This window comes from Pithys albifrons, chromosome 1, assembly GCF_047495875.1.
Source record: "Pithys albifrons albifrons isolate INPA30051 chromosome 1, PitAlb_v1, whole genome shotgun sequence".
Lineage (NCBI taxonomy): Eukaryota > Metazoa > Chordata > Aves > Passeriformes > Thamnophilidae > Pithys > Pithys albifrons.
The window spans coordinates 15,924,413-15,940,648 of record NC_092458.1 but is presented as its reverse complement, the minus strand read 5'-3'; the positions used below and the strand labels follow the sequence as shown (position 1 = coordinate 15,940,648).

The following is a 16,236-nucleotide window of genomic DNA, read 5'->3' as shown; positions in this document are numbered from 1 at the left end:
ATCTAAATTAGATTCAGAGAAAAGAAACAGGTGACAGGCAAACCTCAAGACTGATTTTAAACACTGAAGACAGAAAAGCAGAAATGTGAACTTCCTATTTTCATGTGTTCAGACTTCTTCAATACTCTCTCACTCTTCTGACCACTCCGAGAGATAAAAGAGAATACTTGTTTCAATCCATTTTTTCCAGTCTAATGAGAACAAGAATATTTTGAGAAAGGACCTGTTGCTGCCTACTCCACAATAAACATCATGCTACTGAAATTCACCTAAACAGTGGATAACAGGAAAAGCAAGAGAAAAAAGCTGAGTCACACCTGGTCATTTTCTCTCTAGAACGTCAGCTATAACAATAATAAGGATTTATTTTGGGACAAGTGTCATTTTGTGGGAGTGAAAAATGAAGTAAGACATACAGAGAGTGAAAACAAAGTCCAAGTCATTAGCTTTATGACTAAAGCCTCAAAGATGTACAAACGTAATGGTGAATTCAGGTCACCATTACAGTCACCACATTCAGATCATGTTTTCTTTCAAAACGTGGTATTAAGAACATTGCCAAGTAAAATCATGGATTATTATTTATAATTTTAGTATCAAGAAAAGGTGACAAAACAAGGAAAAAATGCTCACACGTCCCTTAGAATATTTTAAAATAGGTGAGGACTTTGGTGGTGAAACCAAAATAACACTTGGCACGAAAGTGAAACACCAGCATTCTTTGCTTGTAAAGAACCTGGCTACTCTGTGGCAGAATTTCTTACCTAGACAATGCTCGGGGAAGATAGTAATGTCCTATACAGGAGCCAGTTCCTTCCTACAGCATTAGACTACTGTTCTGCTGATATAATGACATTTGGAATTTATTTGGCTAGCAACTCTTGTATGTGAACACAGTGAAACTAAGTATTTGAAAATATGTTGCACCTCATTTTTCCCATGAACTTTTCTAAATTTTCCCATGCTTATAAAAATGGAAATACTGGCTTGCCCCATTTTTTATTCTGCATTTGTTTAGTGTAAAGCTCTTTATGGGAACAGTAGTTTAAAAGAATCTTTTTGCATGAAAATACTGTTATTAAAATATTTCAATCAAGTAGATTTAGAAAACTAAATTTACATTGAGAAAGACTACTATGGAATTCACTGCACGTTGAAAAGTGAATTCTTACAGGGGAGAGAGGGCAAGAATAAGTTGGTCACCTTTCTCCTCCTGGTGTTCTTTCCTATTACCATACATTTCAATTGGGAATGTAACATTCCTTCTCCCAACTTCACCTACACAAAAATGAAGAAGTATCTTCTGGTTTTCCTATACTTATTATTCTTGTTTACCTGAATTACTGTTTCATTATGGCATAATTAAAAATTTAATATCTCCACTTCAGGATACATCTCAGGTGTCCAACTGCAGGCACTCTGGCTACTGGAATGGGAAGGTTGCTCATGCTAAATGCTCACCAAGATCAAGCATAATTCAGAATCTATGCCACTACTTTTCACAGACTACCTCTTCCACTGACCAGACCTACAAGAAGTTTGAAATGGGTTCAGATAAGCACAAGTGGGCCATGAGCTTTCAGAAGTTAAGTTTCAGTGAACAAGGCGGTCATGGCATATAAATTTTTGCTTCTGTGCAGCACAAAACTAACTAAATCTTGGCACAACTGAGTATGTAAATTCACTGAGATTCACAAAGTATTTCAGCCTGGCCTGAGCAGCAGTTTCTGAGTGTGCTGAGCAAACATCTGTATTTCAACCTCGTTTGAAAGGAAAATTAATTCAAAACAAGATGGGGATAACCAGGCACCTTCAATAGCTCCAGAGCAGAAGCATTCACCTTTCATGTAAGATGACTAGTTAAAAGTCTCATATGCTTCAAAGGTTCAAAGACACATCTTCAACCCCTCAGGAAGTACCCGTAAAGAAATATTTTTCCTGTTTAACTTCTCTTAATGCCAGAAACCAGCATGCACCCCAGACCTACACCCTCCCCAAACCCTTAACTTCAACTAAATATTAGAGCACTTTCCTCAAAAGCACACTTGTACTCTAGACTCTGCCTTTTAACAAAGGGCCCATAAACACCAAACCAAAGGCTGAATCCTGGGATGTTGGGGGGAGATAGATGTCCTCTGAATCATTATGCTAAACTTTATTTCCCTTCTGTTCTTCCCTCCTTCAGAGTAAGTTCTTTGCTAAACCAGGCACAGTATTCCAACAGAAATCACAGAGAACACATGCAATCCAACCTGCGTTATGGTTATCAAGTTAACAGAGAGATTTTAATCCTCTTGGAATATAAAGGATAATTACAACAGTAGTTACTGTATTCAAAGCAGATACTGCACTCAACTTTTTTTTTTTTTACATGTACTTTATTCTATCATCCAAGACAACTGGCCTAAAGTCATGGATGACCACAATCTCATAGACACCAATATAATTTTGTTACCTAAAACACTACTCATAAACAGCTCTAAGAGCATGGAGCTCACCTCCCTATTTTGGCACCTTTTCAAGTCGATAGTTTCCAAGGCCCTAACTATTTCTAAGCCTGGGTATATCCATAAGCAAAAGTGATAGTAGTAAATCAGATACCAGAACTTCCTGCTTGGTAATTTCTCAGTACTCTCCTTCCCCTCCACAAACATCTCCAAGTATTTCAGATAGAGCACACAGCTTTTGAGAACATCAGCAAAAAGAAAATGATTATTCTTATCAGAGCAGTCAGTTAAACTGCAGACAAGTCTAAATTGCTTTAGTGAAACTGATGACAATCTCATCTATTTGTGCAGGGAGATCAAAAAGGAAGATAGGGTTATACTGACTTAAACCACTGCTAGAAAGAATTGTAGATACACTCTTTCGGAAGATGTGATATAAACCTACAGTGTACTTAACTAACTTAATTAAAAACGGTTTAAGTCAAGCAAAAAAGAGTTTTTCAAGGTAAATTACACACCTACATATTACCCAAGAGTATTCTGCACTGATTTAACTTGGAGCTCATTTAACTCAAGAATGCAATGTAGCATGTTAGTAGGTGCATACAGACCAGCCCAACCACAGGCAGACTTACAGGCTCAGATCTCACATGCACCACATTACCAGGGCACTGCATCTTTTATAAACTCGGCCACTCAGAGGCAGATACAATTGTGTTCAGTTTCAGTATCACTTTGAGGCAGTATTGCTTCCTGGTCAGGAAGGAGATCCTGTCTGTCACAGACTTCTACTGAGGTGCACAGGCATGTCATAAATTCATTTTTAAAACAACTTAGAGGAAGCCAGCTCAATCAGTTTCTTTGACAAGGTAAGTATTTATCTGTGTGTATTTATCTATGCACATTTTGATACCCTTCCAGTATAGCATTTTGTCTTCCTTCTCCCTACAGAACGACCAATGTGACAGTTCAAAATAGATGCAAAGAATGGTCATCTTCTCAAACAGAGCTATTTGAGAAAAAAAAACCAAAAAAACCCAAAAAGAACCACAATCAAGCTGGGGAAGACAGAAGAGGAAGGGAGACTAAGTATTCTGTCAGTGCCCTCACAGGCAGCTACCTGCTCATTTCACGTTTTATTCCCTTCTCTGGATCATCATATCAAGCAGTCTCACTTTATTAAGTCTCTTTCCATACCTTGTAGAATCACAACTTTACTCTTCCCTAACCTCTAAAGGAGCATCCTAAAGAACATTCCAAAAATGGTATACTGTTTCCACATTTCTTTATTTGCCTCACGAATATTTCCATGATTCCTGTGCTTTCTTTAAGAATTACTATTTTTCGACAATTTATGTTTCACTTGAAGTCTTAATCATCTGTGATGACAGTTGTATCCACAGCAACTGGTCATGATGTAATGAACAAGATCAACCACTTCTGAAGGAAAAAAAAATATCCCAAATCTTACAAGTCATCCCAAAATGATCTTAAATTAACTCCTCAATAAAATGTCAGTTCACATTTCAAATTGGGAAATTATCTCAAAAAACAATGTACTTGAAGAGAAGACAGCGTGCTCTTCATTGATAACAACATTCTTAGGCCTTTCCAACTCCATTTTTGAAGACCTATTAAACCATCAACTTCACTTAGAAAGGGTTTCTATCGCACCTTTTTGGCTAAAAGCTTAGAAGAAGTTAAAATTTACAGCACTTACTGGAATAAATCTATCCAAAATAATTTCACAGTCCTGTGAAGAAAAAAATTAACAAAACTTTCATGCAGAGGAGCATACAAGCTTTCAAATGGGGTGCAGAAACGTCTGTAACTATATGACTATATGTTCAAACGCAATGCACACACAGATACACGAACACAATGAACATCATCACTGATGTCTGAAATGCTAGTTTCATTAAGCACATGCATTTACTCTGCAATGCTGCTGATTACAGGTAGCTTTCAGGAAGTGTGGTACATATGAGATGAGACCTTACCTTCTACCAAAATTCTACACACGCAAAGCGTCTTTGCATTAATATTCAAGGCAGCAGTCTTGGGTGTTTGACATACACTCAGCTGTGCTCAGTTAACCTGTTTGATCTCCTCACTGGCCTTACAGCTACATTTAAATGATGAATTTTTTATTATGATACAGGTAAGTGAAGTTAAACCAGATAAACCAGGTTTTACACCAAAAGATCTTTCAGCTTCAGCAGTGGCTGTCCCCACCTCAGACAGGCCAAACCCGGTTACAGACTCGCTCTGCCGCGATCCCGCAGCACCGGGAGCAGACAATGCCAAGCGCCTCCCGACCGCGTCCCCCCGGCCCCTCCAGCCCCCGCAGGCGCCCGAGATGCCGCAACCCCGGCCGGCGGTGGGCGCGGAGGCAGACAGAGGCGCGGACCGGGGCGGGGGCACACAGCGAAAAAGGGAGAAAAAAAATAAGAAAAAAAAAGAGGCGCTGGGGAAGGGGGCAGCCGGCTCTTAGGGCACCTCCTCCCGCCGGGCACGGCCGCAGGCAGGCAGCTCCTTTGTTCCACCCCTTTCCCTACTCACCCACGGTGGCCAGGGTCTCCAGGTCCTCCAGCTTGTAGGCGGCGGGCTCGGGCGCGGCGAGCGAGCCGGGACCGGCGGGGCTGGGAGCCGGGGCGGGGGGCTGAGGCGCGGCCACCCCCGCCGCCGCCGCCGCCTCGCCGCCACTCTTCGCCCCCATTTTGGCCTTGGCGGCGCTGAAGGCGTCCATGGGGCCGAGCGGGCGCCCCGCAGCCGCTCAGCGCATGGAGAAGGGCGAGAGGAAGGGGGAAGAGAGGGAGCGGCGGGGACGCAAAGTTTCAGTCTTCAGCAGAGGGGGTGGCTGCTCCCCGGGGCTGGAGCCCGCTGCCGCCTTTGAGCAAGCACGGAGCCCTTCAGCATCGCGGTCACAGCCGCCGCGCCACCCGCCGGTGCCCGCAACAGGGACCGCCGCGCAGACAATGGCGAGGGTGCGCCCGGCTCTGCCGCGCTGTGCCGAGCCGCGCCGCGCCACACGCGGGGCGGAGGGGCGGGGTTTGCCGCTGCCGCTGCGGCTCCGTCCCGCGGAGGGCTGGCGGGGCGGGGCGGCGCGGGGCGGGGCCGGAGGGAGACGCGGCCCCGGCAGCGGGAGCTGGGAGTGCGAGCGCGGAGCTCACCCCCTCCGCGGGCAGGACTCGGGGCCGTGCGGCAGCGCACCTGTACTCCACTCGTCCTTCCCCGGCCCCGCGTCTCGCCGCGGGCAGCGCTGCGGTGTGGCGTGCGAAGGCGGTGCCGAGGAGCGCCGGCGGCTGCCGCGCCTGCCCCCGCGGTCCTTCAGCACTGCCGGGGCGAGGGGGAACGTCCCGTCCGCTCCCCGCAGAAAGTTAAAAATGAGCGATTGGGCTCCTGCAAAGCGGCATCCGCGCCCAGCTGGCTGCACAGCAACAGCTTTGTGGTTCCCCAGCGTGGGAGCGCGGGTGCGAGTAACTGGGCTGTTCCAGGGTCCACGAGTGTCCCTCATCCGCACGTCTCGAAGGGTTTCTTTCTCTCGCCTTATTTTACTGCCCATTTGCAAGCAGTTGCGGGTACTGCATCGGGCACAGCCCCTCCGCGCCGCCTGCTCCATCCCGCGGGATATGGGTGTGGCTGGGGATGCTGGCGGGAGTGCGGGATGCGCTCGGCTGAGCCGAGGAGGCTCTCACCTCACGTAGCAGCAGCAGCCGAGAACAGAATATAGCTCCTTCCGCAGCGGCCAAGAAGCTGTTGACGATTATGCTGGAAGACAGGGAAAATTGGTGTGTGAGCCAAGTCACTGCCAAGCGTACGTGACAAAATTGGGAAGGAAATCCTAATTTTTTCCACGCCTTGTTCTGGTCCAGTTTTACCACCTTCACAGTTCCTACCCTATGCTCCAGTGAGCAGGATATCCACATAGCTGATGCGTAAATCAAGTCACACTGGTGGCTTTTTTGGCATCTCCTTTTTAAAAAATGTGACAACATGGGAATATAAAGCCTATTAGTTTCTTCGTGGAGTAGATTTAATATTCATGAGAAATAACTGTATACAAAAAACGAATGCAAATATATAAGTTATTTATAAGAATTACAAATTTATGTACATCTGTCCTGAGTTTTAAGACATCCTTGCAGTGTAATTTATAGTTATACTCAGAGAACATAACATGCATTTTTATCTTCTGGCTTGTTGACATGAAGGGTTATGACTAATTTGGAAAAACGTTAGGTCATCTCTGTTTCCTGTCAGCCTGTGAAAAGAGTCACCAGTCAAGAAGGATGACATCACTTTTGCTACAGAATTTCAAATTTCATTTGTGAACTCTGCTATGCAAGTTTTGCACTTCTATTTGGCTTTACTACTTTCCTTTATTTCCTTTTGTGCTTCTTCACTGTGTGTGGCCAGGCACTGAAACTGGTTGCTCAGGGAGGTTGTGGAGTCTTTCTCACTGGACATACTCAAGAACTTCCTGGATGCAATTCTGTGCAATGTGCTCTAGGATGACCCTGCTTGAGCAAGTAGGTTGGACCACGTGTCCCACTGTGGTCCCTTCCAACCTTATCCCTTCTGTGACTATGTTTTGTACATTGTATACAAGAATTACTGTGATTAAGGCCTTGAACTAATTATTTTAAAGATTCCTTAAATTGAAATTATAAATGTTCTGGTAAGCTGTAAATTTAATTCCTGTTTGATCAAAAGATGAGCAAGCCAACAAAGGTCTCTTAACAATAACAGAAAATTTGTTTAAGATAAAAAATTGAAAAATAAACCTTTATGCATTGAAGAAATCTCAGTATATATAAAAATGTAACTTTATCAGCCAAATAATTGCAAATTGAGAAAAAAAGGTATAAGCTGTTGTGATCATTATTTTCAAGAGAGAGTACCTTAACTTCAGTCTGTCCAGGAAAAGTAGTATTTGGTCTTCCTGTAACATTTTTTTTAAGAAAAAATAAGAAATCATTCACTGCTCAGATGTTAAAAGGGACATAAAGTACTTTACAGAAGGTATTGATTTTTTTCAACTGATATTTCCATTTATGTTACAAACTTCACCTAATGATTAAATTACTTGGATTCAGGAACTTAAAGGTTCCTTTTAATGAGCTGCCTACTGTCATGCTTTGGTGGCCTGTAGAACAGCCCTCATTCAAAAAGGCGGTAATTCAGCAAGGTTCCTAAGCACACGATTAGCTCCATTTGATGCAGTGTCTGTTCTTAAGATTAAAATAGCTTCTTTCCTTGGCATCCAAAGCATTTGCTAGTTGTAATTGTAGCAATGTAATTGCAATGTTTATATATAGAATGTCAACATATTATTAGTGTGCTTTGCCACCTCTGTACAACCTACTTAGAATTTATCTTACAGATACTGATTATTATTCACAATCCTTCAGGGAAAGAAAATGCCATTCTTTCTACATATAACAAGATTGAGAATCAAAACTTCTAACTTCATAAATTGCAAATGGAAGTAGAGCTGGCCACTGGGTTGCAATAGTGGATATGAAACATAGTTTCTTACCCAATTTGGACACAATTCATAGGCAAGTCTGCAGCCCTGTACTCCTTTTTTCTTGCATTTTTGCCCCTATTCTAGCTTGAAATGTGAACTTTTGGTTGAGGTACTTTTTGAATAATTTTAGCCTTTCCCTTATTCTCAATAATTCATAGTTCTCAATCTTTTTTGCTTTCTCCACACATTCATTAGGTACCTACAGCCAGGTTCCTTTATCTTAAAGTAGAGTTTACTGCCTAATGTTTCCATTCCTTTACTTTACAGATGCTTAGACCACAGGTTAGCTCTATTTTAATTTTCCCTTATAAGTACCAGATGTTACTGATGACTCATTCCAAAAGGACAGTGAGTGCCTTACTAAAAGAGATTTTATTTAAAATGCAAAAAAATAGAGAACAGTAGTTTAAATCATTTTCTCAATAGTCATGATTTTAGGTGAGGGTTTATTCTTCCATTTTAGCTACAAAAAATTGCTCAATGTATAAACTCAGAACTTTGAGGCTCCAAAAGGGTACCAGATGTCAAGTTTGTCACTTCATGCTGCCTCTTATGTTAGGCCATTTGCCAAACTTCAGCATTTGTAGCCATACTGGTAGTTCAGTGATTCTTTGGGTCCTAAATTGCTAACCTTATGGCCATTCCTTCCTTTCTGTTTATTTATTGGTTTTCTATTTCCCCTCAGGAAACCTTTAGTTAACAATATTAAACTAAGGGAAAGGATTACAAATTTTTACTTATCAATGACTTGATATAGCAGATATTTGCTCTGTAATTTTGAGGGGATACTGTGGTACACATATCGTGTGAATGGAATATGATTTAAGCACCTAACTCTCTGGGAAAGGAATCAGTCATTTAAATGTCTCCATGACTGCAGACAAAAGAGTCTTTCCTGTCCTCTGAGCAGGTTTGCGTTTGTCTACCTGAAAGCCTGCTTATGTCTTTCCTGCAAATATATGATTTTCCTTACAAATCTTGTTAAAGCATATCTTTACCATCACTGTCATAGTAAAACCACTACAACAAGTTTGCTACAGAACCTGTTCAAACCTGTAGGGAGGAAATGGAGGAGTCCTTCAAAGGTGGTTATTACTAATAAATAGCTCTGTATCGTCTCCTTTAGTCACATTACGTATAGTGCCTAAAACGTGGGACTGCTCTGACGAGGAAGAATAACTAGCAAAGACAATTAGTACTGCTATGTGTTTTTCATTTGTTTTGTTTTGCTAAAGAAGGTCCTGATCAGGCAAGTCCTATGAAGTAAACCAGCACTCTTTCGTGCAAGAATTCCCGGCCTGTGACAAAGGAAGGGGGAAGTTGTTCCACCCATCTGAAGCAGTTTCTTCATAGTATGGAAATGCGACTATTTGTATAATGAACAAATCACACATCATATGAATCTTTCTACATATCCATAAAGCAACTATCACACTTTTATTTGAATATGATTATATTTAACGTTTTTTTAAATGCATTCAAGTTATGTTAAGTGTAGTGGCTGTATCTAAATGAGAATTTAAACACCAAGAGTATAATGTAGTTGCCTACATTCAAAACCTTAATTCTGTTGAGTCTTGCTGAGTGGATGTCTCGCTTCGGAAATGCATCATTGTAGCCAGTTCAAACATGGAAATGCTCTTACTAGGGTGTCTACGCTTCTGCCCAGTCTGAGCAAGTTTGTGCCTAGCTTCTGCCAAAACTAGATTGAGATCTGGAAACAAGATGGTGCTTTGCCTACTTTTGCAGAGGAACTTGTTCTGTTAAGTATTCTGAAAGTATATCTCACATATATGCAAAACTGCTCCCCTCACAGAATTAAGTCATGGCCAACCTTTTTAAAAAAATGTTACAGGAATGCTGTGTTATCCAATAGGGAACCCTGAAACAGCATTGCACTGGACAAGCTCTTCAAAGACAGGTGGTCATATTTTCTTCAGTTCAAGGATCGAATAAAGTAGCAATGCACTAAGACATCTTTTTGTTGTTCTTTTCCCCAAACTCCTAGTTATGTATATTGACACTAGCACATCTCATTTTGAATACTCAGGATATCATGCAGATTAAAGCTGTCACCCAGCCAAAGGGATATCCAGAATTCTTGGTCTTAGTTTTATGAAAGGAGTTCTCATTCCAGCCTCCCTTCTTTAAATTACTGAAGGCAACTGCAGGACATATTCACCCATACTGTGCATTCCTACTTCATAAACACTCCATTTTTACTATGCCCATAAAATGAGGAGTTTGCTGCATTGCTCTGTGGAATGCTGCAAAAGTTTTATAAATTAAATATAATATGCATCATATTTATTTATACAATTGTAACTACAGTGTGTTTTTACAAATTTTTCCAAGCTTCTGTAAAGTTTAATATAAAATAATGAATTCCACAAATGATTAAATTGATTCAAGCTTTATCATTTTTTTTTAAATTTTTGTAGCATGACATGCATTATGTGAACTTTCTAGCATTCAGGGTAGTCAGAATAATGAATCCCATCTGTTGCTACTAGCTTCAGGGAATTAAGCCATCTCAGTTAGATAAAAGTAAAATTTCTGTGATAAAACATTTCCCCCCCTGTATTTAGGATATTTAAAAGACTTTTAAAGTTAAAATGCATATGGCTTTTTAAAGACACACACATCTAATGCATAAACAGAATATAACTTAATTTTAATAAATTTTAATTCAATATTCTTGAAATTCTATTTGATTTCATATTAGTGTCTTCATATCCAAGACTAAGGATTTGCTGAGGAAAAAGAAATAGCAAAATCTTCCTTTAGTCACAAGCATCAAAGTGAGAATGATGTCAGGCTTAAGTGTCCATCGGATCTTCATTGATTTAGTGTCAAGTTTTCCCCATGTCACAGTTTATCTGGGCTCCAGGCTTAGAAAGTTGTGGTTCATTTTAACCTGATCCAAATCCAGGCTGCCACGATTCTGCCGTGTTCCTCCTCTCATATCAGCAGTCCCACCCACACCCTTGCTTTTGCATTTGATGTTCAGGGAGCTTCTTGATAAGCCAGTTCAGGAATTAGTTCAGGGATTAATTTATTAAATAAAGTTATTAGGTTTTCTAGTCAAATCACTTCCCCAAACCCTTGCCATGAGCAAGGTTTCCCCAAGTAGCTGCTGGGAATTCTGAGCCAGACTGCACTTCTAATCAAGGTGGCTCAAATTTTTCCACCACTTTTTTTTGTTTATGCCCTTGCTGTCCATCCCATTGTCCCTTGAAAAAAAGAAAAAATTCAGCATGTTGAATACTTCGTCGATGTACATGGTTGCAGGTGAGGTTAGTGTTTTCCATTAATAGCTTTTAAAGTGGCTTTCATTCAGAAGGCTTTTCCAGCCTAAATGATTCTCTGTTCTGCAAGAGTAAGTCACTTCACAGTGCCATTGAGGCTGGCTATAAAATCAGAGGAAGGAGACAGGCACTTTGTTTAGATTGTCAGAATTTCTGGTATCCCATATGCCTTTTTTTCTCTAGCTCTGTCAGGAAATATGCAGTTAAATTTCACTCAAGTTGGCTCCAGGCAAAAGGCTGGCAGTCTCTTTCTCATCTCTGTAGCACTTAATCAGCTAAGCAAAATCTGACTTTTTTTACTTGAAGTTTAGGCAAATCTCTCCCAATTATTACAGTTTATCTCTAAAATAAAGATGGCATTGCATCCCCTGAAGTTTTACAGATAATATAAAAATATGGTTTGTAAATATTTATATTCATGGTTAAATCTAGTAAAATGTTATTTGTTCATTGTAAACAAAGTGCTTGCATGCATGATAGCTACATCTTTAAAATTGGAATGAAACTATGAAAAGAAAGGACATTATCAGTCGAATCCAGCAACATTAATTATGCCTTTATTGTCCATAACTGCTATCTTCTTCTGTGAAGTAATATATTCTTAATCTTCTCTTAATAAAATTATTATAAATAAATTAAATCCTTAATGTCACACTTACTGCTTTAATACTTCAAGCTGGCCTAATTTATACTTTTATCTTTTACTATAAATTAAAATCCTTAAGGAAACATGAGTTAAAGCAGATAGAAAAGCCTTCAAAATGCTTCTACCGATACTCTTACAATCTAATTTCTCCTGAAGGCGAAGAAATAGATTTTAGACTTCTTAGAACTAATGTTTTTACTCTTACATATGATGTAAAATTTATGTATGATATTCAAAGTCTTTTTCTGCTAAACAAATATGTTTTGCTGAACAAATATAAAGTGATTTATTTTGTATACAGTTCAGTTCATGAACTGTTCATTACATGAGAGCCATTGCAGACTCATTAAGCAAGGTATTTAAGCAGGTACTTCATTTCTGTTAGCTTTAAGCAAGTGCCTAGATTCTGTTATAGCCAATGGAACTAGTCACAAAATGCAATGTTTCAATAACTGTACGAGTTTACATGGATACTTAAAGTCATACATGTACTTATGCATTTATGTGCTTTTATGAATAGGAGCATAAACTGAAAGAATGAAACTGTTCAAGCAATGAAACTGAAAAGGAATCAAATTTCAAAAATAAAATGAAAATACATTTTTCTTAGGCATCTTGCTTATTTAACTGTGAACTTCAGGAAAAAAAAAGAAAATTTTAGGAAGAGTCAAGTTAATATATGATCATTATAGGTTATACCCAAGCATATATAATGATTAGCTGAAGAGGACCATTGATCATCAAGGGCTTTAGATGTGAATTAATTTTGTGCTATCACATGTTTTTTTACTTTATGGTGCCTTTATTGTTTTGTCATTGTATATTGCTTTGATGTAGTATAAAATCTGTGAAGTAGTCAAATATATAATGCAGTGAATGTTAGGCAATACAGAATATGAATGTAGCTGAGTTCAGCAACGTATGAACAGTTCAATAGTTCATTGATTTTGCAAAATAACTAATTACATAACTCCTCTACTATACTTAGTAGCTGATCTCTGGCCTTTGAGTCAACTTTGTGTGTATTGGAAGGCAGTGGATCATTTCTCTACACAGTTGGAGTGGATCACTCATTCATAGTTCTGTTAAGGATGAAAACTTTTAGAAACCCATGTTTCGGTAATCAATTGTTCTTCTATCCAGGTTTCAGACTGATGTAATTTTACAAAATTTATAGAGATGAAGTTAGGATTACTTAATTAAGTGTAAAATCCAACAGTTCAAATTCAAGTTTATAGCATTTCAGGGGATAGGTTACTGCATTCAACTGATGCACTGTCCACGCAGTTCCCTGCGAGTCTGAGGAGAATGAAGAAGACAGTGGCTTGAATCAGAGGAAAAATGCATTTAGGAAGAAGAGAGGCTTTAAGTAATATAAAAACAATTGCAAGCATTCTTTACTACCTTTGAGTTTAGTATATGTAGGGATCAGATTTTATCCATCATGAGGTAGAGAAGTTATCTTATCATTAACAAATTCACTTTCGCAAAGTTTATAGCCAGTGTTTTGTAAAATTTCTCAACATATTTTTGCCATGATTATTTCTCATCATCCACTCATCTGCTTTTCATAGGCATAGGGATATTTCTGTGATGACAGAGACTTGTATCAAATATAACCTACATACACTTGAGATTGGTTGGTTTGTTTGCTGTGATTAGCTAGTAATGAGATATTCCAAGTATTGAAAAAAATGGTTGCTTAGATACTTAGTGAAAATGAACATGAATCTTGCACTTTCTGATGTCCAAGATTAGTGGATAATATAATAAAAATTATTAATTTTGTAAAAGAATGAGTAATTTTGGGGAGTCTCAGATTACAGGAAAAGAATCTTTGTTGATGTTTCCTTCCATTTTAGTAAATTTAACAGTAAGTATTATGTGCTTATTTGCATTTCCTATTATGTATATTATATATATGAATATGATAATTTTAATTTGTATTAACAGTCACTGTGATTATTGTAACTTGGAATCCAGTTTTTAACATTACCATTTCGACATGTGCTATATTTTCCCTGCCGTTAATATAGGCAAATCTTGTATTACTTAAAGTTTGTCTGAAATGTTGTGGATGTCCTTTTGCATGCATGTGAACATTCCTTTTATGCAGAAGGCTCTCACTGGTTCTGTAGCTTTTTTTCCTCTTTTGTAATATTTGCAAGGAAACGACACTGCAGGTAGAATAGATGGTTAGGAGATTGTACTGGAACTGCAGGTAACCTTTTGTAGCTGCTGCTGTCCTTTATTATAATGTCAGAGGCAATCCTGCTCATGTTGAAAATGAGTTCTGCCATTGGTTTCACTGGACTCACCATTTGGGGCATGGAGATGACTGCTAATCAAGCACATCACAGAGCAAGAGACTATTTAGTTTTCTTATTCTCTCTCGTAAGTTTTCTATTGGAAAGAATTGTGAGGTTTTGTTTTCAGTCATAGCTTGTCTCTTTAACAGTTTCCAGCTGCTCCAGATGGGCTTCAAAAGGTAAACACTTGGGTCCATAGCTTCTGTTGAATATCGTGCTTCTCTCTCTAGCCATGCTTGAGAAGGGAACACAACACTTCCTTAGAACCCCTGTTCCTTCTGATCTGATACTGAAATACTGACATAGTTCTCTCAGATATGCTCATACAAGTCTGCAACTTATTAACTAGAACTAGAAGAGGGAAAAATGTGGAAGAGGAAAACTACCATAATAATGCTTTTTCTGCACTTAATTCAGAAATGATTATTTTTTTAATTTAATAAAATAATTTTCATTTTGAACTGCTCTATTTTCTTTCTTTCTCTTTCCTGGATATGTGTCCTGAAAGCCACACAGATGTATACCATTTATGTTACTAAAAAAACTCTGACTACATATTTTTATTAAAAAAACCCAAAACAAACTCTATTTTTAACTTGAGCTACGTTTAACTACATGATAGGCCCTGTGACATGGTGATAAGGTTTTCATCTGTGTTTGGTTACTCCTTCTTTGTGACTGTTATTCTTCAGATAATTTACTGCCTTAACCACTTTATCAGTGGTGCTGCTTTCATGTTACAAGAAGCTGTTCTCCTTGTGTTTATATACTGTGGGCTTCTTATCTACTTCTGTTTTTACACACCCTTTCATCAGACAGCCAAGCAGTCTCCTTGCTCAGATCAAGGTTCATATCTCCCAATGACACCTTATACAGCTGAGAAGGTTACTACTCAAAAATTAGTAGAAAACTCTGCCAGATGGTTTCACCTTTTTCACATATGCCATTAAAAAGATAATCAAATTCATTGTAGGGAAGTATGTGAAAAATTAGAAGTGTAAAGGATAAGTAATAGCAAACATATAGGACAAGCAGAAGAGAGTTTTGTGTTGGAAAAGCAAGTGCCACGCAGGGTGGGCAGCGCAGTGGGAGTCAGGGCCGCACTTCCAGGTGGCACTGCTAAGGAGTAGGTCTGCTGAGGATTTCCGAGCCCTGAAAAAACCCTTTTGAATGAGAGTGTTCGTAGGATTTCCTTCTTCAGCTTCCTTCTTAATGTTCAGCAGGTAGAAGAGCAGATTTACATTTCACTGGGGGCTGAGAAACCCAGCCTGTAGAAACTGCTAAAGAGAGAAATTCATTTGAACATAGCATGGCTCATAACATGACTTTCCTGGTCAGCTCTGTCCATTTTGAAGACCAGAGGTGAAATGGGCAATAAAAGCACATATGGTAGCACATGAATATATGAATCTGATTCCAAACTTAATGGGAGAAAGTTGAAGATCCTTAGCAATGATTTTGCTGGGTTCACTAATTGTTTTTACTATCTACATTTGAGCAGCAGAAAATTACTGTAATTCAGAAAGAAAGGTAGGTAAGGAGATAGTGGTGAAAATATAGAAATGCTTCCCTAAAAGTGCAGAGCTACAAGTTTTAGGGTATAGGTTACTACAGGAACACCTGATGAGGTGGTTCTGAGTGAGCATATACTCTTTAGGCTGGACAGCTTCCCACATGATTTTTGTGTCAGTGATAATATCTGACTGTGCAACCTATGCCTCCAGTGGATTTCACATATGAAGAGAGAAGATCTTAATGAAGGAACATGCATGAGGTTTTCAAAAGTTAGGAATTTAAAAGCTGAAAATATAAAATCATATTATGATGGTGTTACAGATAGTAGAGTAGCAAGGCTAAATTGGAAGATTGAGACATGAAACGTTTCTGCAGGTTCATTCAGTACTCTTCTACTGTGTTATTTGGGGTGCAGTAACTTTTACATGACCACTGGTAGATTTTTTATTCATTATAAATATTCAAGATCTTTAACAGC

The 16,236-nt window shown here is 39.2% G+C and overlaps 1 protein-coding gene across 1 annotated transcript in view; it reads right to left on the bottom strand.

Moving 5' to 3' along the window:
* The window catches only part of PRKX (protein kinase cAMP-dependent X-linked catalytic subunit), a 54,782-nt gene extending 49,312 nt beyond the window's left edge, over positions 1 to 5,470 (bottom strand). Inside the window, exon 1 of the mRNA XM_071566410.1 lies at positions 5,010 to 5,470. Within this exon, the coding sequence (XP_071422511.1) occupies positions 5,010 to 5,196 (187 nt within the window). The 5' untranslated portion in view covers positions 5,197 to 5,470. The remainder of the gene's footprint in view (positions 1 to 5,009) is intronic.
* Positions 5,471 to 16,236: the final 10,766 nt, after the last annotated feature.